The following is a 24,688-nucleotide window of genomic DNA, read 5'->3' as shown; positions in this document are numbered from 1 at the left end:
ACCAGACGCTGCGAGTTCGATTCCCAGGCAGGGCCACGCCCAGGTTGCTTGTTGGATCCCTGGCTGGGGCACATACAGGGCACTGATGTTACACACTCTCTCTAATGTCAATAAACATTTGCTCAGTGAGGATAGAGGGTTAAAAAAAGAATTTTCAAAAAAAAAAACACAAAAAACCCAAACCCTTCTAGGGTTCAGTGAACTTTAGGGAGAAAATGTGCTTACTTCTCTGGTGTCTGGTTTTTACCTCTTTTTGGAATGTGCAGGCCTACTTGCATGCAACTGGTATATTAAAACAGTTATTTAGCCCTGGCTGGTGTAGCTCAGTGGATTGAGCGCGGGCCTGCGAACCACACGATCGCGGTTCGATTCCCAGTCAGGGCACATGCCTGGGTTGCAGGCCAGTTCCCAGCAGGGGACTCATGAGAGGCAACCATACATTGATATTTCTCTCCTTCTCTCCTTCCCTTCCTCTCTAAAGATAAATAAATAAAATATTTAAAAAATAAATAAATAAAAATAAAACAGTTATTTAAACCATTTTGTCCAGCATTTTCATCATTCCGGTTGAGCGGGAGCGTTTAGGTATCTAATCCACCCACTTGCAGGAGATAAAATCCCCTGACAAAACTTCTCTAGGGAAAGAAACTCTCTGTTGCTTCGGTCTACGAAGAATCCATGTCAAAAAAAAAAAGGGGGGGGGGAGCGGGCAGGGTTGGGAATATAAGACAGAAACCTGTACTTGAACAAGAATTAAATAAAAATTATATTAAAAAAAAAGAATCCATGTCACCTGTCCTCACGGCACATTGGCCCTTCCCCTTGTAGCCTGCACACCAGCTACAATATTGATGTGTATACTCTATAAGTTAATTTTCTACTTACCCCCTTAGAAATCTAAGGGCCAGGTCTGTATCACTGTTTTATTCCCAGATTTTAGCAAGTGCCTGGCACATAGTAGGTATTCAGTGGGCATTTACTGAATACATGATTAGAGTAATTAATTTCAAGGGAGATGCCAGTATTAGGTTCCGGATCCAACCCTCGGGCTCCACTTCAACCCCAGCCATGGGCAGCAGGGTTCAGGCTGGTGAAGCCCCACAGAACTGTGCTGTGGATATGGTGCCCGTTTACCACCTCTGGCTAGGAAAACGAATCGAAACTACATAAAATAAAAAATTCAACTCCTCAGTTGCCCCGGCCACACTTCAGGTGGCTGGTGGCTATCCTATTGGTCAGTGAGGACATAGAACATTTCCATTATCACAGAAAATTCTTTTGGAAGTCCTGCCATAGAATTCTCGAGAATTCTTAACTGTTCCTCTCTCTTTCTCTTTTGCTCTTGATCTCGCTCTCCCTCGCCCACCCCCAGCCCCAGCAACAGGGATCATTGTCTTTCGTTAGTGACTTAAAAATGATGCTTTCAAACAAGAAGATGCTGGGTACTTTTGCCAATTAGCACCATCCCCACTTTCTTCTTTGAAATCCCAGAGTTATTGTTTACTAATACATTCTTTCTTTCTGATTCCTACTAACGCTGAATGTTACTTGGGTGGAAAGCATAATTGCTTCTTTTTTGAGGTCCTCGGTCCCTCAGCTAATGTTTCTGTCTGGGAGTTCCCGAAGCCCGGGCTCTGGGGGAGTTCGGCAGGTCTGAGGGGCTGGCCCACGGAATAATGGAGTAGGGCCAGCGGGGTGCGGGAGCGTGGCCCTCGGTCAATAAAAGACCTCCTTCTTCTGCACACATGGCCAGCTAATTGGCCATTCTGGGAAGGTACGGACGGGGGAGGGGTCCTTCAGAGAATCGCCCGTGACAGTTAAGTGGCCTTTTGTTGACATCCTCTGCTGAACAACTTTGTTGGATTTAGTCTCTGCCTCTCCTCTGCCTCCCGTGGCTTTTCTGTTAGATTCATCATTTCCCATTCAGTCCCTGCTTCCAATATGACTGCTTTGTGTGCTGGCCTCTGCTTTATCCCTGCTATTTCCAGACCATAAAGGGGGCTGTGCAGGGCTGTGGCAGGCCCGAGCAATGCACTCCGCTGTCCATTGAGAACTATAATAATGACCGCAGGGACCTTCCTGTCCAGCGGAAAACTCACCGCCTTCCCCAGCATAATGGCGACCACCTGAAGGCAGAGAAAGGGGACTCTTCGCTGAATCCTGTCTCACAGAATACATTTCTTTTGTTCCCCTCTCCATTCTCTTCTCTTCCCCTTCTCTGTTGCAACTGGAATACTGACCTCAGATGCAGTTGTCACTACGAGTCAGTGCCTCTGAAAGAATAACACATTACATTCTTGAGGCTTTGCCAAGCCAATTCATCCAAGTTGTCTCATCTAATACCCCATTACACTGATGAGTAAACTGAGATTTAGAGAGGTTAGGTCAATTACCCCAGATCTTTTACCAGAAGCTTTCTCAACCCCGAGGTCTTTCAATGGCACCCACACTCTCATGCGTAATACGGAGGCTGTGGCCTAAGGAAAGTGTGAGTGGGCGGGGAGGCAGGAGGAGAGAAGAAAGGAGAGAACTAAAGGATTTCCTTGGGTGTCTAGTTACTCTCATCTGTCTCCCAGGGTGGCAGGTTTGATGCTCACAAGACGCTGGTCCAGGAAGCATCTGGGGAAGAAAGCAAGCTAAGGGCCCGCAGTGCAGTGTGCAGAGGCTGTGTTGAAGAATTGGTCCCCTGAAACCTGCACAATTTTGTTAACCAGGGTCACCCCAATAAATGCAATTAAAAAGGGGGGTGGGGGGAGAAAGTTAGGGACCTCCTCTTCTTCTTTCCCTCTTTCCTCTGCCTTTTCCAGGAGAGGATTAGCCTGGAAGGGCGGAGCGGGGCCCTGGTTCTCCCAAGGCCAGAATGTGGGAGTCCCAGTCTGGGTCTCCCCAGAGAGAGCCCGGCACCCATTCTCAGGCCAGGTCTGCCGGCATTTAGGTGCTGAGCCGTCCTGAGGCCTGGGCCATGCCTGTGCGCGAGGACACCCCCTGAAGCTCGCCTGGAGGAAGAAGCATGCCGGGCACCCTCGGAGGAGGCTCGGGCCCTGGGCCGTCTGCTGTGGCCAGGCGGACGCTCCTGGTCTGCTGCTTTATCCTGGCATCCGCTTTGGGCCAGATGAATTTCACAGGGTGAGTGGCCGCTTCAGAGCAGAAGGAAGGACCAACAGGAGCTCAGGGACTGGGTGTCCCAGTGGGGAGGTGGCCGTCCTGCTGGGACCTGGTCAAGCTGAACCCACTCCCAACTCATAATCCCCCCACTCTCACTCTCATGGGTAGGACACACAGCCGTGTTATTTTCCCTCCCCAAACCCAAATTTCTTAATCTGGGCTCCAAGAATGCCCAGAAATCATACATAAATTTTGTGCGTATGCACTTTTTTTCTGGGGGAACGGTTCATAGCTTTCCTCAGATTCTTGAAGAAGTTAGCGACCTCCCAAGACTAAGTGCCCCACCACAGATGGATGTGGTGTTGCACTCGCTCAAGTGGCAAGAAGCACTGGTCTGACACACCAGGTCAGCTGTGGATGTGTTTCCTCAGTCTCCCAAAGATCCCGTGGGAGGAAAGAGACACCGGCCTAGAGAGCAGGCTCCTCATCGTCCATGGCCTCACAGGCAGGCAGAGACGGAACCCGTGCCACCCCAGGCATCAGACCCCACAGGCGGCCCTGCAGGCTGCTCAGTCACTCGGCCTCCCACTCCCTCCAGTGGGACAGGAAGGAGCTCAGCTTCCCCAGAAGTGAGATCAGAGGGAGGCTGATGTCCCCTTCCATATCCTCAGGGTCTTGGGAGAAAGCAGGTGGGGACATGAGGTTCGGACAGAGCCTGGTCTTGGGAATGTTGTGTAAGGAACGCCTGAGACCGCTGTTCGTCCCTGTCACCCCAGTATCTATTCCTTTCTCTCCTTCATTCCTCTTGTTCTCGTACCCGTCTCCAACCCCCACCTTCCTTCTCCATCTTTCTCTCCCTGTCTTGCCCTTGGTTCATTAGCGGCACTGGCAGTTTTTATTTAGTCCATGGGGTTGTCTGTTCTTGGGGCTGGAGAGATTGCTGCCCCCAGGAGAAGGATGGATACCCAGAGCTACAAGTCCTTCTGCTCGGGTGTCCTTCAGCCTCCCCATGACCAGGTGCCTCCCAGCCTTCCAACCAGGTCCCCTCAGCTTGGTCTCTTCTCCACGCTGCCTCCTCCAGGCAGCACAGCCTTGCAGGAAGCCCTCCGACAGCTCCCTCTCCCCGCCCTGTGTCTTCCCAGAGACCAGGTTCTTCGAATCCTGGCTAAGAATGAGAAGCAGCTTTCTCTTCTCAGGGATCTGGAGAGCCTGAAGCCCCAAAAGGTGAGGACTCCCCAGGGCTTGGAGACACGTTCTCGCCTCCCTCACAGTGGCTTGCACTTTTGGCGCCCCATCCTGCCGCCCGCCCCACCCCAAACCAACCTGCTCTCTGATGGCTCTGCTAAAGAACCCAGAACTGTGGAAAAATCAATGAGGGCTCCTCTTCAGGAAGGGTTGGGGACATTTGCCCAGAGGTTTGGATGGCTCCAGCTTTCTGTTCTGGGTGGGGGGCAGGGTGGGGAGGCTGCTCAGAGAACAGCTGAAATGTCCTAAAGCCCTGGGGGGCAGGAGGGACGACACATGTGGGAAGCCTTGTAGCACACAGACAGGCCACATCTGTTTGCCAATTGAAAGAACTTAGCTGGCAAACCTGTGTTGCATTTCTGCTCATCCCGGTTGGCCTCAGTGTTTGCTTCTGAGGACATCTGTCCTCTGCAAGGGTTCCACAATGGAAAGCATTTTCCTCAACTACCACAATAGAAAAGCCTTGTTTAAGGGCTGTCGAAATAACCCAATACTTCTGGCCGTGGCCTAAAGTCCTCGTTCCTATTTGCATGAGTGCCCCTACCAACCAGGACTCATAACCCCATGCAATAATGCTTTCCATTTTATAAATAGAAAAATGAATGGAACATTTAAATGACCCGGGAACCCAAATTAGGCCTCTCCTACTTCTTGAGGTCTGGGGATGGCAACGTCTCTCCTTTCCGACCAGGGCTCTTGTCCATGTCCTTGTCCCAGATGGTGAGGTGTCTCACCTTCAGCAAGTCTGGGGCTCTTTGGATGTGGGCAAAGTAGCAGTATGAGCGTGGGGGGTGAAGCTGCTTGAAATAAGGGACGAGAACTCAGTGACTTGGGGATTCTTTTGCTTTTGCCCATCTTCCTGCCTGGCCTGAGGGTTTTCATTATGGAACCAGGGCCAGCGCATATCTCTGTAAGGGAAGGTGACCTGTTTGTCCATGTGTAAGGGCATGTGATAAACACACCCATTTTTCTTTGCTTCGTAAACGAGGTGGACTTCTGGCGTGGCCCGGCCCGGCCCAGCCTCCCTGTGGACATGAGAGTTGCTTTCTCTGAACTGAGAGATGTCAAATCTTACCTGGAGTCTCACGGCCTTGCTTACAGCATCATGATAAAGGACATCCAGGTGAGGTCCCACCCCTGCGCTGCTTTTCTGGTCTGGGCTCAACGTGGAGGAACAAGGTCCCGGGCTGACAGCAGAGGAGGGACACAGGAGGAGACCCCAGGGGCTTTCTAAGGCAGCGTGCGGCTGCCTTTACCTTTCTGATTGCTCCGTCCGTCCTGTCCCCGCTGTGTCTCAGCCATGCGCACACGGGGATTCCTTCATTCCAGAGACGTTGAGGGTGAGTCCCGCTGTGGCTTCCCTGCCCTTGACCTCCAACGCAGGGCTCGCAGTACCAAACCCCTCTCCCAGGCAGAATGCTCCCAGAGCAACAGCTTCGGGAGAGTTGGCTGCAGACCCGCCCTTGGGTAGGCAGAAAGGCTCCTCCACCTTGGACACCCCTCCTCCCCGTGCCCCAATGTTGCTGCCCCTTACAGTGTCCTTTCTGAACACTGTGGAATTTGATTTCCATTGTTTTATCTTCAAGGATATCCCCAGGAGCCTCCTTCCCCCAGCGACTTTTGGGGCACCCCTCTGCAGATGCCGTAGTGTACCTGCAGCACTGTACCCGCCGCGGTCCACCCGCCGCGGTCCATTCCCCACCACGCTGTGCTGCAGCTGACCTCCTTGGGGGCTCGGAGTGTGGGAACTCAGTCTCCCGGAGCGCACACACTTGACACCACATGCCAGAGGATAAATGCATCAGGCGGCATTCCTTTCCCATGCGAGCACAGGGCTGGGGCACTTAGGTCCATTCAAAGACTTTTATCCTCATCAGGCACATCTGTTTCCCGCTCCGCATGTGGGGGGTGGGCTATTTCTCTAATTAAATCCCCACAAACAAAAATGGGGAAAGTCCCACAGACGAGAGAGACCACCACATCAAAAGAAATGGCGCTCATTTCTCACTGAAGCCTGTGCCTGCATTTTGAGGTCTGCATTTCCCCACTCCTGCTCCATCCTGAAACCCCCACCCCCCACCCCGCCCGGGGCCCACAGCATTTGGCGAGCAGATAGGAAGAGATCTCTAAAAAGTTTTGGTTGGTTTTGGCGCATCAGGGATGGCTCCAGAGGCACCTCTGAGCCTCCCCGGCTCCTTTGGGGCTGGCCGGCCCCATTCTCTCAGCCTGTCCTCCCCTGTGGTCCTCAGGAGGTGGAGGGTTGATGGGGGAGCCTTATTTTTCCCTCTCAGCAAAATGCCCTGGACTCTCAGCCCTAACCCAGGCAGGCAGGATTTTCATGGAGACCCTCTGCAACGCACGGAGCTCTGATGGTCAGATTTGAGATCAGGTTTTGGCTTTGGGGGTCGGGAGGCTGCTGTATGGCGCTGATTTGTGGTGTCCAGGAGGAGGAAGGCTCAGAGGCGCCAACAAGAGGGGCAAGGCTTTGCACCACTCAGGTTTTTGGCCTCCAGTCTGATGTGTTAGCTATTAACACACAGGCCTGATTTCTCCCTGTCTTCTGGATCTTCTCAGCCCCGGGTTTTGGCACAGAGTGTTTCCCCGCATGGTGGGCCCTCAGCAGCTGTCTGCTAAAATTACTCCATTGGGCAGAAATACTCAATTGATAGGTTTGGGAAGAGCATGCCCAGAGAGACACCTCTTTTTCTGAGCCCCTCAAGGCCCAGGATCATGCCCTGTTTCCATCTTCACACCCCAACACTGGCTACAGACCCGCCGCTCAGCACGGCGTGAGAAGGAAAGGGAAGGTGTGCTGGTTCAGTAGTACGAGGCCGGGACAGGCGTGAAACGCCTTGGTGCCGGCTTTCACTTGGGCCAGAGGCACTGGAGAGTTTTGAGGAGGGAAGCGCCCCCCCTGCACCGCCCCCCGAATTCCTCATGATCACAGGGATGCTCGAGATGGAAGAGGCGCATTCATTCGCTCCGCCCCCAGATACAGAGAGGTCTGCTGTGTGCTGGGCAAGGTGCTGGAGATCCATCTCGTATCCAGGGGAGCGGAGTGTGGTGGGGGCGGGGAGCAGACGGAGTGAATCAGTGATTACAATGGAGTGGATGAGCGCTCGGAGGGAGTGAAGCAGGTTGCTATGGGAGCGAGTACAAGAGGCCCACAAGTCGCTCTGCAGAGGCAGTAATTACGGTGTGGCTGAAGAGCGGAGAGGGGGGCCTGGGAGGGGAAGGGGGCCCCCGATTGGCGATTGGCGATGCAGCTGATCCGGATGGCCAAGGGCATGCATCCTCTGCCGGGGGAAAGGGTCAAGATTTTATCCTGAAAACTGTGGGGGAGCTAGCACAGGTCTCTGACAGGGTCCGATTTGCATTTAAGAACTACCTCTCCGAGGGTGACAGTGTTGTGTTGGGGCCAGGATCAGGGGAGAGGCTGACAGGAGGGAGGCTGGTGAGGAAATTGCGGTGGGCCAGGCAAGAAATTATCTGATCTCGAGTGAGCTCTATTTGCATTTAATTTTTCTTCACCTCCTCGTTCTTTTCAGCCCTTCGGTTTTTTTTTTCTTCCTCCCCTAGGATGAGTCACCGTGGAAAAGATTCACTTGAGCAATCAGCTCTGTGGATTTTAATGGCCTTTTTTTTCTGATTACAAAATTAATAAATATTCATGTTAGGTAATTTGGAAAATAGGGGGAAAGCACAAAGGAGAAAACAGAATCACCCAGACTCTGAGCATCCAGAGCAAAATACAATTTAGTGTAAATATCGCTCAACCAATTTCTCCCTCTCTACGGAATCTCTTCCATTAGCGTTCAAATGCAGAGCTATTTCTCCCACCTTACAAAATACCCTCTCTTGATCCCTCGCCCCGCCCCGCTCCAGCCAGCACCCACTTCTCCTCTTCCCGGAGACCCAGCCTGGAAATTCACACTCCTGGCTGTGCCATTGTGCCGGCTGCTCCTTCGCATGTTTCCCAGCCCTGTCCTCTGACCCCTCCTCAGCCAGGATCACGGCACCGAATACCTTCAGCCTCCTGCTGCTCCCACATTTACAGCTGCAACCGAGTCATGTATCCGACCTTGAACTCCAGACTCATCTACCTTCCTGCCTGTGGGCATCTCAGACTTCCCAGGGCTACACTGAGCTTCCTGGGCTCCCAAAAGTCTCCTCGTCTCAGGAAATGGCAACATCAGACAAGAAACCTTGACTCCTTTCCCACAGCCCATATCCAATCAGCAAATCCCATCAGCTCTCCTGTCCCTATGCCACCACTGGGCCAACACTTCATCGGCCTTCCCCTGGACTGTTCCAGGAGTTTTCTAACTGCCCTCTTTGCTCCCACCCCTGCCTCCCTATTACCTAGTTTTAAAACCGCAGCCAGAGAGGTTCTGAGTGATTCTATCACGCCTCTGCTTAAAACCCTGCATTCCTTCCCAAGCACTCTGAGCAAAAACCAAACTCTCACAATGGCCGTATGACTGTTTCCCCCTCATTCCCTCTGCTTCCAGTGCCTGCAGCTTCTTGTTCCTGAAACCTGCCTGAGCCATTGCTGCCTCAGGGCTGTTGACTAGATTTGTACCTCAGGGCCTTTGCACGGGTGGGGCCGGTGGCTGGAATGCTGTTTCTGCAGATATCTGCAGGGCTAATTCCTTCACTGCTTTCGCCTTATTCACCTGTTGCCTTTTCACCTTATTTTAAATTGCACCCTTCTGCCTCACGCTCCCCCATTCCCTCCTTCTTCCGCAGCACTTCTCTCCTGGACACTTACCGCCTACACTCCGATATCATTTTCTTATTTATCTTGTTTATTGCCTGTCTCTCCTACTAGACGGTGAGCTCCATGAGGGCAGGTGGTTTTGTTTGTTGGCTGCCTTTTCTCTAGCGCCCAGTGTGGGCTCAACAAACACTGGTGGGAAAGAGATTCAGGAGTGGAAATGCCGTTGGCTGAGGTGGATGGCAGGTCTAAAGAGCAGAGGAGGGCAGGCAGGGGCGGGCAGGGATGAGAGCAGAAGAGGAGGGAAGGAGGGCGCAATCATGGGCAAAGCCCTGAGGGAAAGGCCGAGTCTGCCTGTACCAAGGGGACAGGGACAGAAGAGGGACNATTGCCTGTCTCTCCTACTAGATGGTGAGCTCCATGAGGGCAGGTGGTTTTGTTTGTTGGCTGCCTTTTCTTTAGCGCCCAGTGTGGGCTTAACAAACACTAGTGGGAAAGAGATTCAGGAGTGGAAATGCCGTTGGCTAAGGTGGATGGCAGGTCTAAAGAGCAGAGGAGGGCAGGCAGGGGCGGGCAGGGATGAGAGCAGAAGAGGAGGGAAGGAGGGCGCAATCATGGGCAAAGCCCTGAGGGAAAGGCCGAGTCTGCCTGTACCAAGGGGACAGGGACAGAAGAGGGACCGCCCCTCTGCGGGTCCTCAGCAGGAACAGGGGCTCGCTGACTCACCCACGTGACCATTTATGAGGAGGGCGCTCTGCCATCCCAGGTCCTGAATGCCCCACCTCCCGCCAGAGGCAGAGGCAGAGGCATCCAGATTTGCCAGTCGCGCCTGGCCGTGCCTGTCCCGTCACAGAGTGCTGGAGTCACCCCAAGAGTGACTAGTGTTGTCCCGTCATTGGCACCGTCATCATCGTCATCATCAGAGCTGGTATTTACTACATGGTAGGCCACGTTCTAAGCATTTTACATGCATTAACCCTTCTAATTTTCATGAGAACACGTGCTAGAGTGTGTGATAACACGACCCCCATTTTCCGAAGACACAGAGAAATTAGGAATTTGCCTGAGTTCGTGACAGCATCGGGATTTCATCGGAGACAACCTGGCTCCAGGCCTCGCCCTTGCCTCTGTGCCGTGTGCCCCCTCAGAGGCGGTCACTGTTGTTTGTGTGCTGGGTTAAGTCCGCCTTTGGGGCAGGGACTCCGCAGTTCGGCCTTGATCTCTTGGGGGTCTGTTCTACACCCCAGATCTGCAGCCCCCCTTCCAAGTAAACATGGACCATGGCTGCCACCAGCCGCGTAGCTGCCTTGCAAACGTTGGGCCTGGGAGAGAAGGTGGGGGACGAGTGAGGAGAGGGGGCCGCAGGGAGGGGGGGTTGGAGCCGGCTCCCGCTCCCCGCCCGCCCGCCCGCAGTTTCTATGAGCTGTGTCCGTTTTGTATTCTGTGGTTGCTGCGCCCGGTGCCAGTGCCAGGTGTCACCTTCTCTTTCAGGGGCCCTCAGTCTCCTTCCCTCCCCCTTCCTGGAGGCGCTGTTCTTTGCCTCATGTCCCCATGCTTCCTCACTCCTGTCATAAATTAATTCACACCAAGGTATTACTTTCCCTGTCAGGTTATGGCTTCCAGGGAGGCAAATGGCTGACTCCTGAGGTTTTTTTTTTCTTCCTTCTCTTCTCGGAGGAGCCTGACAGGGCTGTAATTAGGCATTCCTGAGCCTGTGGCAAGACTGCATTCCTGGTCCTCCCTTCCCTTCCCCCGGCCCTGAGGCCCAGGGGCCCTGCGAGGGAGCGAACATCTGTGTCTTTTCCAGGCCAGGGTGGATTAATGTTCCTGGAACTGGGGCCCAGCTGTGAGGCTGAGCATTCCCAATCTGTGAGCGGGTGTCGCATCCATTCACAAGGCTGTGAGGGTGTTTGGAAAGATATTTGCAGTTTGGTGCCGACTTCCCGTTTGCCTCCACGCTGCTGTGTGGAGCAAAGGGCAGCCTTCTGGGGGCCGTCTTCCTGTGGGCGTCCCTGGGCGGTGTGGGGTCACGGGGGCCTCCTTCCTCCCCAATTTCTCCTCCTTGTGGGACACCTTCACCCACCGCCTCGGGCCCTCCCCTGTCCCCAGCAGTTCGATGATGGGCCCTTTAACATCACTGTGTCAGGGCCAGAGCCCGATAGATGGGCCCTAACTCCAGGTGCAGTGGGCCCGCCTGCTGTCCCCCTGACAGCTGCCCGTGGCCTCAGCTGGTGCTGCCCAACTGCAAGACACATCGATCACCCGGGGCGCCACTGAGATTTCCACTGGGAAAAAGACAAATTCCTTTTGTCGGCACTTCCAAGGGTGGTGCTGGGCCAGGGAGCATCCGGCCTCCTCCTGCCACCTAACTCGGCCAGCAAGCCGGCTGTGCCCTGGTGCGGCCGTCCTCAGCCTGGCCAGTTCCGCCAGAAAACACTGTAGGGGTGATGGTCTAGCTTGTAGCTGATGCTCAAACGAAAATACAGTGAACCCCAAACATGGAGTTCCAGTCCTGTTTCAAAGCCCATGAACTTGAGCAAGACTGTGAGCAAGCGCACTGGGGCTGCAGGTGGGTGGGCCTGGGAGGGCGCCCTTCCAGCCCGGGGCCTCGAGACTCCTCGGCTGTGGCTGTATTTTCGCCTTTAGGGTGTTTTTTTTTTTTTTTTTGCCTTGGTATTGTTTATTCATTTAGAAGATTTTACTGATTGGGGTAGTATAAGGATGTTGTCAAAGTGTAAAAGCAGAAAAAAAGAAAACTGTGTCAAATCATAATCCTTCTATCCTCACAGACATCTTGGTATATTTTTTGGCATTGTAGTGTCTTGTTGTCCTTGGCTCAGGGTATTGTTTTTTCATTATTTTAAAACACTTTTTAAATTGCAAGAATAGTAGGATGGACTTTTCACCTGTTAACTGTCACGTATTCACTTGCTTGCCCTCTCTCTGCGCACGCATGCGCGTTGCCACACAGATGTACCTATATACATACATACCTACGAAAATCTATATCTCTAGATATATCTCTGTAGCTATAATTCTTTAAAAACACTTACCTATTTATTTAGAGGTAGGGAAGGGGGGAAAAAGAGAGGGAGAGAAACATGGATGTGTGGGAGAAACAGCGAGTGTGCCCAGACTGGGGACGGGACCGAAACCCAGGCATGCTCCCTGACTGGGAATCGAACTGGCAACCTTTCGCTTTGCAAGATGACACTCAACCAACTGAGCCACACTTTTAAGGGCTAAATATTCAAAATAATTCTTGTTAGTTTTCATAGCTAGCTAGCCTTAAGGAATCCAAGGCTGTGAACTAGGAGGTTTGGTTTCTTATCTCAACTCTGCCCCTTGTTAATTTTTTCATTAAATCCCTTTAGTTCTTTAATCTGCTTTATCTCTAAAACATGAAGAGTTGATTCTTGCTCTCTTATCTGGTCATATGAGCAGATCAAATGATATAGTGAGATTAAAGATGCCTGGTAAGCCAAAAGGCGCTGAAGCAAGGCCTCATCAAGATTTACTTGTGAGCTGCCAATCAGGGCAACTTTGCGTTGAGGCCCTGTTTTCCCAGCACCCTTTGTGGCAGAGGGGTTCCTGGCACCTCCCACGCTGCACAGTCAGTGCTGTGTGCTCAGCTGCCTGGGGCCCTGGAGTCCAATGTGAGAGTATGTAAGCTTGGAGGGAAGCGCGCCCACCCACCTCCCTGAGTCCGAGGTGGGAAAAAATGCCCCGGGCCCATTTGGGAGGTCAACTCTACCGCCCCCTCTGGGGCAGTGGGAAGTGCCACATGAAGATTGAGTGCCACCTCCAAACTGACACCCAAGGACTGGCTCACCTGTGCTTGTGCTTACAGGGCAGTTAGGACGTCTGTAAGCGAAAGTCTGCTAGCACTTTAATCACAGGGATTGGGACAGACTTTCCAAATGGCTTGCACACCAGTTGTCTGGGCCACTTCCTGCAGGCAGGTGGGATGTTGTGGGTTGGGGAGCCCTGTGCTCCCCGAGAGGGTCAGTGTTCGTGGCTCAGCATGGGCCGTAGCAGAGTGTTTGCAGGGGACAAAAGCAGTGTTGGCTGCAGGCCTCGAGCATCGTTTCCAAAACGCCTTCCTATCCATGATGAATTTCGTCCTGTAAGAGGGGCCAAGGCAGGTATGACCACCCCAGTCTCCCAGCTGAGGGGGAAAAGGCGAAGGTCATACAGCAAGTTGTTCTGACTCAGATGCAGAGCTCGGCTCTCCGACCCCTCGCCCTGTGCTCATCTGGGAACAGCACCATGAATGCCAGCTTGTCAAGCAGGCGAACCACGGGGGACCTGGCGTCTCCTCTTGCTCTGCAGCTCACACTCACGGGGGCACACTCTCCTGTGTGGGTGTCGTGTCTGTGCACCCGCCAGCTGAGGCAGGGCTCAGAAGCGACATGCCCGTCTCGTCCGCCGCTCCCCTGCCGACTTGTGCTTCCATTGCCCAGGTGCTGCTGGATGAGGAGAGAGAGGCCATGGCCAAGTCCCGCCGGCTGGAACGCAGCGCCAACAGCTTCAGTTATTCCTCTTACCATACCCTGGAGGAGGTAGGTCTGCTCGGTCAAGCTCTGGCCTCCGTTTTCCGTTTGCGACCACAGGGTCTCCAGATTCAGGCAGAGACTAGCGAAGGACTCTGGGGTCTGCGGGAGACCGTGATCTGACACTTGGGGAGTGTGGAGCAGGTGTTGGGTGAAGGTCTGTGGTGGAGAAATGAGTCTAGTAGGTGGGACCCCCCAGAACAGAGCAGGTGGAGGTACGTTCATTTCTAACTCTCTGGCTAGTGATCTGGGGGTCTTGACCTCTCCACAGCTGCCCCTGGGGTTAAGTGGCCCGGGCTGTGGGCACTACAGCGTAGAAAGGGCAGGAAGCCAGGCATGCTAGAGAGCCATTTTGTAGAGCAAACGTAGCTGCCTTCAGTTGGAGAAAGTTCACGATCACAGGCACAGCCGGTTAGGGCAGCCGTGCTGCCTGTGACTTGTTCATAAAGGCCAACACACAAGGGGAGCAGAGAGACACCCGGTCCAGGAAGAAACTCAAGGCACAGCTCCCACCCCGTGTGGAAGGTGGGACGTTCCTGGTGTTGCCCACTTGGTTGTTACCTCCACTCTCCCCTCCCAAGGGTCCATTTTCTTCCATATAATTGTTAATGCAATAATATGTATTGAAAGAATAAGAGAATGAATCAATATAGCCTGTTAGCACTTGCTGATGTCAGAGATCAACGACCCTGCTTTCAAGTGGCTTAGAATCCAAAAGGAGCCCTGGCTGGTGTGGCTCAGTGCACTGAGTGCCGGCCTACGAACCAGAAGTTTGCCAATTCAATCCCCAGTCAGGGCACATGCCTGGGCTGTGGGCCAGGTCCCTGGTTGGGGGTGTGTGAGAGGCAGCTGATTGATGTGTCTCTCACACACTGATGTTTCTCTCCCTCTCTTCCTTCCTCCCTTTTCGTCGAAAAATAAATAAAATATTATTTTTTTTAAAAAAGAAAGAACCTAAAAGGAGAAAGACCAAAACCGACACTGCAAGGGCTGTGAAATCTGTCAAATGCATTGAATGGAAGTAAAGAAACTCCCATCCTGAGACAGACAGCCTTGCAGGCTGACCCCGGGCACTGAGCAGGCTCAGCACCTGCCGTCCTTCCAGGCGAAGGCTTAGCTCTGCGTGGTGGTGAGAAGCCTGGGGACCCAGGCCGACCACAGCTTGCTTCCTAAAGCCCGGAGGTCGTTGTCTTGTAGCTTTTGATGTGGGTTCCTTCAGATCTTCACGGAAGGCGGGAAATCCTTAAGGAGGGGAGGATGGGAGGAGCAGACCATTCAGAGAGGTCCTGGGGTTCACGCTTTCCTCGCTCCACTGCCTGTCTGATGAACTCCGTTCCTTTCAGATCTATAGCTGGATCGACAGCTTTGTAACTGAGAATGCAGATATTGTCTCAAAAATCTGGATTGGCAACAGCTTTGAAAATCGGTCCATTCTTGTCCTGAAGGTAAGAGCAAGCAGTGCGAGGACTGGACTCTTCAGGGAGGGCCTCTGGCATGAGGTGGAGCTCTTGCATGGTCATGGCCGGTGGGGATTTTAGAGGAAGAGAAGAGGTGTACATGCCTGTCCTGAGGTGACCCGTAAACTTTGGGGTTGTGGTAATCAGGGACCCACCCTTGTAGGCATGGACAGGTGACAGTGTGTTGGCCTGGCATGTCCTGGGTCAGGAAGCAGGTGGGAGGGTTGCTATGGAGATGGAATAGTAGAGTGGCAGTCGTCACCTTGAACTTGGGGTACGAGAGTGGGTGACTCCACCTGCTTCCTGTTTCCTCAGTTGCTTCATCTGTTAAGTGGGAGAGAGGTGCATAGAGGCCTCATTTACAGATGACTGAGGTCATCTGGCTCAGGCAGCCCCACAGATGGGCCCGAGTCAGTGGGGGCTACCTAGACCTTCACAGGACCCCTGCGAACAGAGTTGGCATGAACTTGGCGGTGGCAGTGCCCTTGGTCAGGTGGGAGGCAGGATAGAATGTGGAGCTCACCGGCAAACGAAGGGCACCCAGGAGCGTGGGCCACGCAGGGCATCCAGCCGTCAGAGAAGAGAGGCGCTGCTGTTCTCGGCAGTGCCCTGGACAGTCCCCCGGGGGACGCTTCCGAAGGGCCAGGGATATCTCAGTAGACTCGGGACCTGACTTGCTTGCCTCTGCGGCGATTGAATGTTGTCTGAGATCCTGCTGCTCAGAGTGTGGTCCTCGAGCCGCAGGAGCAGCATCCCCAGGAGCTTGTTAGCAATGCCCAGCCTCAGTGCCCTCCTCAGACCTACTGAATCAGAATCCCCATTCTAGTAAGCTCTCCAGAGGAGTCTGGTGCCCTCTGAAGTGTGAGAAGCACTAGAAGAATCTGAGATACTTTCAGACCTGGGAAGTTCTGTGTCTGGCTGGATCACTTTGCTCTCCAGGGCTCCAACTCTTGTGTACTTTGTGGGCGCATGTGTAGGTCCCTGTGCATACAGCCCCCATCCGGGGCCCCTAGGGCCACCCCGGGTGGTGAGGATCCATCCGGGGCCTCCTTCCAGGCAGCCCAGGGACAGTGATGTAGCCATCTCGGTTCAAACTTGTCTGGGTCCGGGTGCTCTTCCCCAGTTCAGCACTGGAGGCTCTCCGCGCCAGGCCATCTGGATTGACACTGGAATTCACTCCCGGGAGTGGATCACCCACGCCACAGGCATCTGGACGGCCAAGCAGGTCGGCATGGGCGATGGGGGCTGGGGCAGGGGAGGGGGCTGCTTGACTGTGTCAGGGTGCCTCCAGTTGAAATACCACACTTGGTTTTTAAACTCAGGGTGCTTCTACTCTCCCGCCCTCTGGAGTAGCTGCCAGCTGGCCTTTCCCATCTCAGAGCGCACATCTGGCCTCTGCCTTCTGATTGCTTAAAATCCAAGCTTTTGGTTTTGGGCAAAGGAGGTACCTAATGGCCCGATGTCCCCTCTGTCTGCAGCCACTGGCTGAGCAGACGTTCTGTTCAGCCTCGGAGGAGGGCCTCCCTCACCGTGTCCCTCACCGTGTCCCTGCTGTGTCCTCTCTTGCAGATTGTCAGTGAATATGGCAAAGACGACATCCTGACGAACATACTGAATGCCATGGACATCTTCCTGGAGATTGTCTCTAACCCCGATGGGTTTGCTTTTACCCACAGCATGGTGAGGGCCCCTGGGAGGGAAGGGATCAGGGGTCAGGGGCCAGGGGTGATGGAGGAAAGGTCGCTTCGGCTTTGGGAAGCTGGTCCCTCGGGTTCCTTGCCAAGTCTCACTGAGGCGGGTGGGCTGCTCGGTCCTGAAGCTGTGGATCTTGTCCTCTGACTTCCCTCCTGCTGCCCAAGGAAGGCCACAGCTAGCAGCCTGTGCCTGGGCCCTTGACCAGACCCCGGCTTTGACCACAAAGTCTGATCTGCGGCCTTGGTCCAGCCCCACGCCAGCCGCAACCTGCCCTAGAGACTCCTTCTCTTTGCCCCTCCTTGTCCCACCAGAGCCCCCTTCCTAGGCCAGGAACTCAGGGGTTCCCGGGCCTGGGAATGGGCCCAGTCACGAGGTCCTCCGTCCTCGGCTTTCTCAGAACCGCTTGTGGCGGAAGAACAAGTCCAGCCGACCCGGAATCTCCTGCATTGGTGTGGATCTTAACAGGAACTGGAGGTCAGGCTTTGGAGGTATGGCGGTCTGCTGGGCCCGAGGGTAGGGCTGGAGAAGGACTTGGGCCTTGACCCGTCTCCCACTGTCCCATTATGCTGACCCATAACTTGGGAGGCGACACAGTTAGCGGCTGCAAGTCATGGCCAGGGACAGGCAGGCGTGTGCCTAGGACTGGGATGTGGGGACAGGTTGCACATGTGTGTAAAACATATACATAGGCTAAGCCTTCAAAAGAAACGTGGAAACAGCATCTTGCATGGAGACCGACTGCAAGGGTCAAAGCCGAAAGAGGGCAGAGGAGGGCGGGCGAGGTGCGAGCCGATCTTGCTGATGTGGTCACGGTCTGGAGCCTGCGATGCCCCTCTAGCCCTGCCCGGAAGGGAGCAGGCCACAAGGCAAGGCCTCCGAACTCATTTCCTGAGAGCGGTGACCTGCTATTCGCCCCCTGGGGAGGCCAGAACAATACTTCAAATATAAAATAAGTCGATTCCTTACCATCGGCACCCCTTGAGCCTGGTTTTTAGTTTTGACCCAATTACTTTGTAACCCTGGGCTGCGGGGTGGGGGGCTGAGGTGTATGATTCCCAGGGAGGGATGGGCAGCTTCCTCCCAAGTTCCTTGGTGTCTTTCCAGATGGTCTCCTTTACCACCCCAGGGGCACGGGGATTAGATGAGGAAACCGAGGCCCCCTAAACGCCCAGAGACGAGTGTGTGCACCTGGGCATGCGGCACTTTGAAGGGTGGGATGCTGGGTCCGATCAGGGCAGTGCCCAGAGGAGAGGGTTGCATGCGTGCCGTCCTTGGCCCCCGGATGTGGCACCCACAGGGGGCTGGGGCACCGAGCTTTGGCTCCACAGGAGGCAGTGCTGTTGCTGCTGAAGAGCAGATCCACAGATGGGTGGCTAAACCAAAGAGATGGAACATTCTAGATCTGGATGCCTGTCGCTTTGAAATTCGGGCTTTTTTCAGTCTGTGCTCATTGAAAAACAAAGACAGCTCCAAAGCATCTGGAGAGAAGCCCCCCAGGCCACAGTGTGGGGGTTTCCTGAGGTTTGGAGGCTGTGTGTGTGTAACTGCTTGTGTAAGGAAACACAGCTGTGTAAAATGAGACATTTCCACCTCCCGATGGCCGGACACCGGCCCTGAGGGGTCATCCACGCGGGCCCCTCAGAACTGGCTGAAGTGAGTACCCACAGACCCGGAGATGGGCTAGCTAGCAGGGAGACGAATTACTTCTCAAAGAAAATAACGTTTGCGGTTTCACTGCAAGAAAAAAAATCAGTATACAAACAATGTAAAAATATATATGGGGGGAAAAGCCCAGCGGGGACAAAAAGCTCCCATAATCCCACTACCCAAAGATTACTGCTTTTAATAATTTACCATGCCCTTCCAGAGATTTCCCCTTGCTACAAATTACATTTTTAGAGTAGGAAAAATAAATAGCTAATGAATCCATTAGCAGGTACTCGTGAAGCAGGCAGGCTCAGAGGACTTTGTGAACGGGCGGAGAGAAGCAGGCAGCTAATTCCCATTTGGTCGGGGGAGATTAGTTTATTCTGCTTAGCTCAAACCAGAACTAATGGCCTGAAGTGTTCCTCCATATTTGGGCAAAGCCACCTGGTCGTTGGCAGGGAACCACTTTCTAAGCAACGGCTGCCGATGCGGACAAAGCTTTCAGCCTCCCCTGCGCTGCTCATCTGTTGCTATTTGTCATTCATCAAGTGTAGCAGGTGCAGAAGCTCCCGGCAGAGGCAACAATCCCGGCCGCTGTTCGCTGGGCTGACTCCCTCCTAAGGGGCTGCTCAGCACCCCTCAGTTCCCTGCAGGCACATCCCCTTCTAACCCGGTCTGCAGGTCGCCACCCCAGGTGAGGACCTGCAGCCCAAGAGGGGAGGTGCTTCCAGGTGACAGAATTGCCTCTGGACAGGAACAACAAGGTGTGCGGAGGTTGGTGACTCAGGCAGGAAGGTTTTGTTCATGGTTTTATTATTGCCTCAATGTAATTGCTACGTAATGAGTCATTTGTCGGTTGTCCCTCCCACCCAGGAAGCCCTCACTTGCTGAAGCCCCAGGGCATCGTCTGAACTGGGCCATGGGCCGGTGCCCAGCTCTCCAGCCAGCCCACTGCCCTGGGGGGCGAGAGGGGTGCTGTGGCACCCTCGGGAGGCTTCAGGAATCGGGGTGATCCCTGGCCTCTGGAGCAGCCTTGCGTGTGGTCATTTCAGGCAGGAGGAGCAAGAGGAGGCACGGGGATGACTCTTTTCAAGTGTGTCTCAAACCCACAAATCTTGACCAGCTCAGCCCAGTCCTCTACAGTGTGGCCCCTGGGGAGGGAGGAAAACGGAACAGGAGGGAGAGAGATGGGAAGCAAAGAGTCTAGGAGGAGATGGGAACAAATTAAATTCGTGACCAAAACAGAGACATAGCTCCTCTTTGCTCTCTTCCCCCCTATCAGGTTCCCAGAAAGAATTTTCAGAGACTTGATGTATCTGTGGTTTGCAGACCAGCCTTGGGCAACCATGGAGCTCTACTTCCTCTTTTCCTGGTCACGCGCCCCTGTCCACGCTGCTTGTGGGGTGGTGGCTGTGGCACAGTTTGAGCAGACACTGAGTTGGAGCATTCAGCTGACCCAAGTCTTCCCCATGGCCGTCGGGGATCAGCAATGAAGGGTCAGCTCATAGGGGAAGCCGGGGTTGGAGACCTAGAGTTTCCTCTGGAGGCAACTGCTAAGGCAGACCCACCTCTGCAGTGGAGCCACAGTCGGGACTTAACCAAAGACAAGTCCAGGGAGCTCCTTACAGGCTCGCAGAGCCGCTCAGTCCCAGTACGGCTACAACCCTCTGATGTGCTAGACTAGGGTATGCGGCTGTAACAAATACCCCTCCTCATCTCAGGGGCTCAACACAATAAAAATTTGCTTTTGATGCACACAAAATCCAACGTGGGCAGGTGGCTGTCCTTGGCAGGTCTCTTCCAATGGTGACGGAGGGATCCAGGATGTCTCCTCCATCTGAAGTGTTTTGCTTCCAACCACAGAGACAGAAGAGAGTGTGGAGACATCATACTTGCTCTTACAGCCTCAAACTAGAGGTGACACGTCATTACTGCACACATTCTCATTGGTCACGAGTAGTCACATGGCCTCAACCAACCTGCAAAGGAAGCTGGGAAATATAGAGGAGTAGATGGCTGTTTTTTGTGCATTAAGTGTCTTTCCCAAGCCTGGACATTTGAACCCTCTAGATGCTTTTATTTTATTTCCAGGAAACGGTTCGAATGGCAACCCATGCTCAGAGACTTATCATGGGCCCTACCCTCACTCTGAGCCAGAGGTGGCTGCCGCTGCCGACTTCATCACGGCCCATGGGAATGTCAAAGCTCTGATCTCCATCCACAGCTACTCTCAGATGCTCATGTACCCGTACGGCCACTCGCTGGAGCCTGTTTCAGACCAGAGGGAGTTGGTGAGACTGGCCGCACAGGGCTTGGGGGAGGCATCTGGCAGACTCCGAGGGGGTTCAGGCCCTCACTCTGAAACAAGAGTCTGGACCAAGCCATGCCAGGGTAGGGAGGAGGGGGAGCTTGGTTTCACGTGTGATTAAGTCCAAAGCTGGAAGTGCGGTGTTCCCTTCCCATGAGACCCACCTATACAGTCAACGTCCAAGACTCCTAGCTCCCTCCTTCTTGGCAGCTGGTGAGGGTGTAGGGGTTTGGAGACTCTCAGCCTCTCACCCTCCGGATGTCATCTTGCAGTACGATCTGGCCAAGAGCTCGGTGCAGGCCCTGTACGAGGTCCATGGGATCAAGTACACCTACGGCAGCATCAGCACCACCCTCTGTGAGTGAGCCTTCCCCTGGCCGCTTCTTCGGGCACCACATCCACCTGGAGTGGGCAGGTGCAGGCCCTTTGCTGACTGGCAGGCCTGGCTGGCCACAGCGCAGTGCCACACGGCCGGCCGGCCTGGGCCAGAGCTGATTTCCGCACTGGGGAGCTGTTACTTTGCAGCATTCATAGCTCCCGGCGCCCAGTGCCCAGCTTTCGGTGGCATTCCTGGAGGGCAAAGGTCCTCCGCCTAGTGGCCTCAAGGAGCGTTCCTTTTGCTAGGGCAGAGAATGAGCAGGTGGTGGCCCAGGTTAAGGCCTGAGTTGGGAGGCTGGATGTGGTCCGGGTGGGTGGGGGTCGGGCCTCCAGGGCCCGCTTTCCACTCAGGATATCCTCGTACCTTGCGGCCACACTCTGTTCTTCCACTCAGGGGCGTTTTCCTGCCCTTTCGTATTCAGATGTGGCCAGTGGGATCACCCTCGACTGGGCCTATGACAATGGCATCAAGTATGCCTTCAGCTTCGAGCTCCGGGACACCGGGCGCTACGGCTTCCTGCTGCCAGCCTCCCAGATCATCCCCACGGCCCAGGAGACGTGGATGGCCGTCCGGACCATCATGGAGCACACCCTGAATCACCCCTACTAGCAGCACGGCCACCGCATGCAGAGCAGGAGCGCTCATCCTATTCCACGAGGCCTAGGCCTCCTCCTGAACCCAGAGTCAGATACCCCCTCCTTCCTCAAACTCCGACTCCTTAGAAAATAAAAGCAAGTTTGAACAGGCCTGGTGGCCCCTTGCACTGGCAGCCACCCCCCCTCCCCCGAGCTCAGCACTGAGGAGGGGACAGAGGCAGCTCCAAACGCCCCTTTTCTCTCCAGGTATTCGGGAGGATGAGGGGCTGGCGGGCCTTACCCTTTCTCCTCTTGCAGTGTCCTCAGGGCCCAGAACAGACAGTGCACCCCCCGGGAACTATTAACATGCATACACATCGACCCTTGGTGGCACCTCCATCTTAAAGATGACTCTGGCAGGGACACTGTTTGACGCAGGCATGGATCTCCAGGGGTGGCATTTCCAGCACCTGGAGGGGGAGGTGGGCAGAGAGCGGCAGCCTCCTTGCCTTCTTGCTTCCCTTCCCATGGCACACGTCCGAGGCTCCCACTCAGCAGATCCCACTCACCCGGTAAGTGAAAGTGAACAAGTCACGGCTTGGGACCTGCTCCTCCTGGTCCCCCTCATAGGCTTCCCTAGTCTTAGGAGCCCAGAGGCACAGCCAGGCGGAGCCAGCCCAGCGAAGCACCACATAGTCGGGGAGAAGGAATCCTCCTTCCCCTCCCCTTCCCCCAAGTCATCATGGCGGTCACGCACTGAGCAGTGAGTTCAGGCCGGGCGGTGTGCTCGGTAAGCGCTTCGCCTGAGGGAGAGAAAGGGCTAATGTTCTGAGATACAAATACAGTGTCTTCCCTCATCCTCAGGCTTCTTTGTACCTTTTGACTTCCCCTACCACTGGGGGGCAGTGTCATGGGGCTGTTTGCCCTGTGCTCAGTGGGAGGGCAGTTACCCCCAAGAAGCAAGAGGTCGGCTGGAGGTCCGAATGGATTTGTGTAAGCCGGAAGCAGAAAGCAAGTCTCGTACTCACCAGACTAGACTTTTGTTGTTGCTGCTGTAAAAGAACAGGATTGTGGGTACCTGTGGGTCGACCCCCGCAGGACGCAAAGCCCAGGGTTTTACTATAAATCACGAGGACGAAAGCAGGGTGAAATCAGAAGCAGTCCTGCTTTCCACCCGACCTGTAAAAAGAACACAGATGTTGGACCAGTTAGTAGAAGGAGGTGATCGGTAATGATTGAAACTCTAGGTAAGGCCCATTCCAACCTGGCTTCTGGGCAGCAGTTTAACAATGGTTGAGCCAGGCGTCTGGGCTGGTGATCAGAGGCCGCTGTGTGGCTGGGTCCGCCTCAGCGGAGAGCTCTGAAAAAAGAAATGAGAAGGACCAGGTACAGAGACCAAGGGAGATGATGCCTGTGCTCAGGACCAGCGGGGCCATGGGGGGAGGCCTGAGGAAGTTAGGGTGATGAGCCCCTGAAGAACCCAGATCCTCTCCAGAGTGTGAGCCAGCAACAGAGGAGGAGAGAAACCTAATGCAAGGTTTCTCAAGTCCCCAAAAGAGACTTGAGACTTTTTTTAAAGCTAGAAGCTGTGTGAGTGATCTAGTATTCCAAAGCTAGTTTTCTGCTATTAGCAGGAAATATGAGGTCAGGAGCTAAGTTAATATAAACTGTAGATAAATAAAGCAAGTTATACCTGTGCACACTGGAGCCTGTGATTATAACTTTTTTTGCCCTCTGCATAAATATTGTTATTTCAGCCTCATGGGGGGATATGATTGGTATTAATAAGCTCATTTTTCAGATAAGGAAAGCACAACTTGGAGAAGTTTTAAAAGCCACGCAAGGATGGAAAGTTGTTGGAGGACATTTGAACTCGGGTTTGTCTGAAAACAAAACCACTGTCACGAAACCGCCACTGGGCCACCCCTGCAGCAGAATTCAAGGAGAGTCATTTAACATGAATGTTTTTGGGCTCAACCACCCCGTTGAAACAGGGTCTGTGGGGTGGACTCCTCAAATCTGCATTCTTGCCATCTGAGCCAGGAGTTCTGAGGTCTCCTAAAGGCCAAGGGCCACTGCACTCTGCTCTCTGACTCCCGGAGGGAATGCCTTTGAATCTTCCATGGGGAGTTGGGGCTCTGGGTCTTCCACCCTCTGCCCTGGTCTGCCAGGGCCGAAGATGGCTCCAACGTGTGTGGGTAGTTATCCTCCTCCAAGATATCCCCAAAGGGCTGTGCGGGTCCTGGGCTAAAGCAGTGTGGTCTTCAGGCCTCGGGCATTAGCATCCCCCCTCCCCCAAGCTCGATGGAAATGCAAATTCTTGGGCCACCCCAGACCTGCTGAATCAGAGTCTTTGGGGATGGGCCCCAGGTGATGCTAATGCTAAGTTGTAGACGCACTGCCCTAGAGGCAGGAGGATCTGGACCCCAGTGGGTTTCTGAGTAACTGAAAATAATGAACCCTGTTCTAGCAACTTACTGTGTTAAGCATTGTTCTGAACAGGTTATTGGACTAAACACATTGCCTCCTCATAGAGGTAGGACTGTCGCTGTCCTTGTGTTGAGACGAAGAAGCCGAGAGGGGATAGTCACGAAAGGGCTCGCAACTACTGCGTGGCAAGCCTGGGACCAGCCTTCAGATGAACCCCAGTCATACCCCCAAAACCCCCGAGGACAATGGGCCATGTTGGCAAGATCTCTATGCAGCCAATGGCCCACAAAAGTTGGGGCTGACATTGCTTTTCAGATGAGTGCAACCTAAAAGGCAACTTTCTCTTTAAAAATCCTTCAATGATGTCAAATAAAATCCGCCCTGGGGCCTGCATGGCCAGCCCTGCCTACCTCTCTCATTCAATCCCTCATTCACCAGCTCCAAACTCACCAGCTTCTTCTTGGTTCCTTCTGCTCCTTCCCAGCTAGAGGCCTTTGCGTGGCCTGTTCTTCTGGTCTGGAATATTCTGTCTTCTCATTTTCCTTCAAACAGACCACTCCTTAAATTTGCCTCCAAT

At 54.0% G+C, this 24,688-nt stretch overlaps 1 protein-coding gene across 2 annotated transcripts; it reads left to right on the top strand.

The window, feature by feature from the left end:
* Window positions 1-2,848: 2,848 nt before the first annotated feature.
* CPA5 (carboxypeptidase A5) lies at window positions 2,849-23,790 on the top strand. Of its 2 annotated transcripts, XM_037049190.1 has the most exons (11): window positions 2,849-3,126; window positions 4,248-4,329; window positions 5,339-5,473; window positions 13,531-13,629; window positions 14,964-15,065; window positions 16,201-16,302; window positions 16,647-16,757; window positions 17,170-17,260; window positions 20,511-20,710; window positions 21,000-21,084; window positions 21,528-23,790. In XM_037049190.1, exons 1-11 carry the CDS (start codon window positions 3,011-3,013, stop codon window positions 21,713-21,715), a joined length of 1,311 nt encoding a protein of 436 aa, XP_036905085.1. In that variant the 5' UTR covers window positions 2,849-3,010; the 3' UTR covers window positions 21,716-23,790. The 2 variants fall into 2 exon arrangements, with proteins under 2 accessions (XP_036905085.1, XP_036905086.1); XM_037049191.1 differs by lacking the exon at window positions 21,000-21,084.
* The last annotated feature ends 898 nt before the right edge of the window (window positions 23,791-24,688 follow it).

Source organism: Sturnira hondurensis, unplaced genomic scaffold (genome assembly GCF_014824575.4).
Source record: "Sturnira hondurensis isolate 20B ecotype Veracruz unplaced genomic scaffold, ASM1482457v3 Scaffold0006437, whole genome shotgun sequence".
NCBI lineage: Eukaryota > Metazoa > Chordata > Mammalia > Chiroptera > Phyllostomidae > Sturnira > Sturnira hondurensis.
The sequence above is the reverse complement of the archived record's forward strand: the minus strand, read 5'-3'. Positions and strand labels throughout refer to the sequence as shown.

Bases quoted from the DNA above. Each gene is read 5' to 3' on its own strand.
- CPA5 (XM_037049190.1), top strand. From the start codon at position 3,011: ATGCCGGGCACCCTCGGAGGAGGCTCGGGCCCTGGGCCGTCTGCTGTG. The intron at 3,127-4,247 runs GTGAGTGGCCGC...GTGTCTTCCCAG, and splicing joins GGCCAGATGAATTTCACAGG to AGACCAGGTTCTTCGAATCC. The intron at 21,085-21,527 runs GTGAGTGAGCCT...TTTCGTATTCAG, and splicing joins CAGCATCAGCACCACCCTCT to ATGTGGCCAGTGGGATCACC.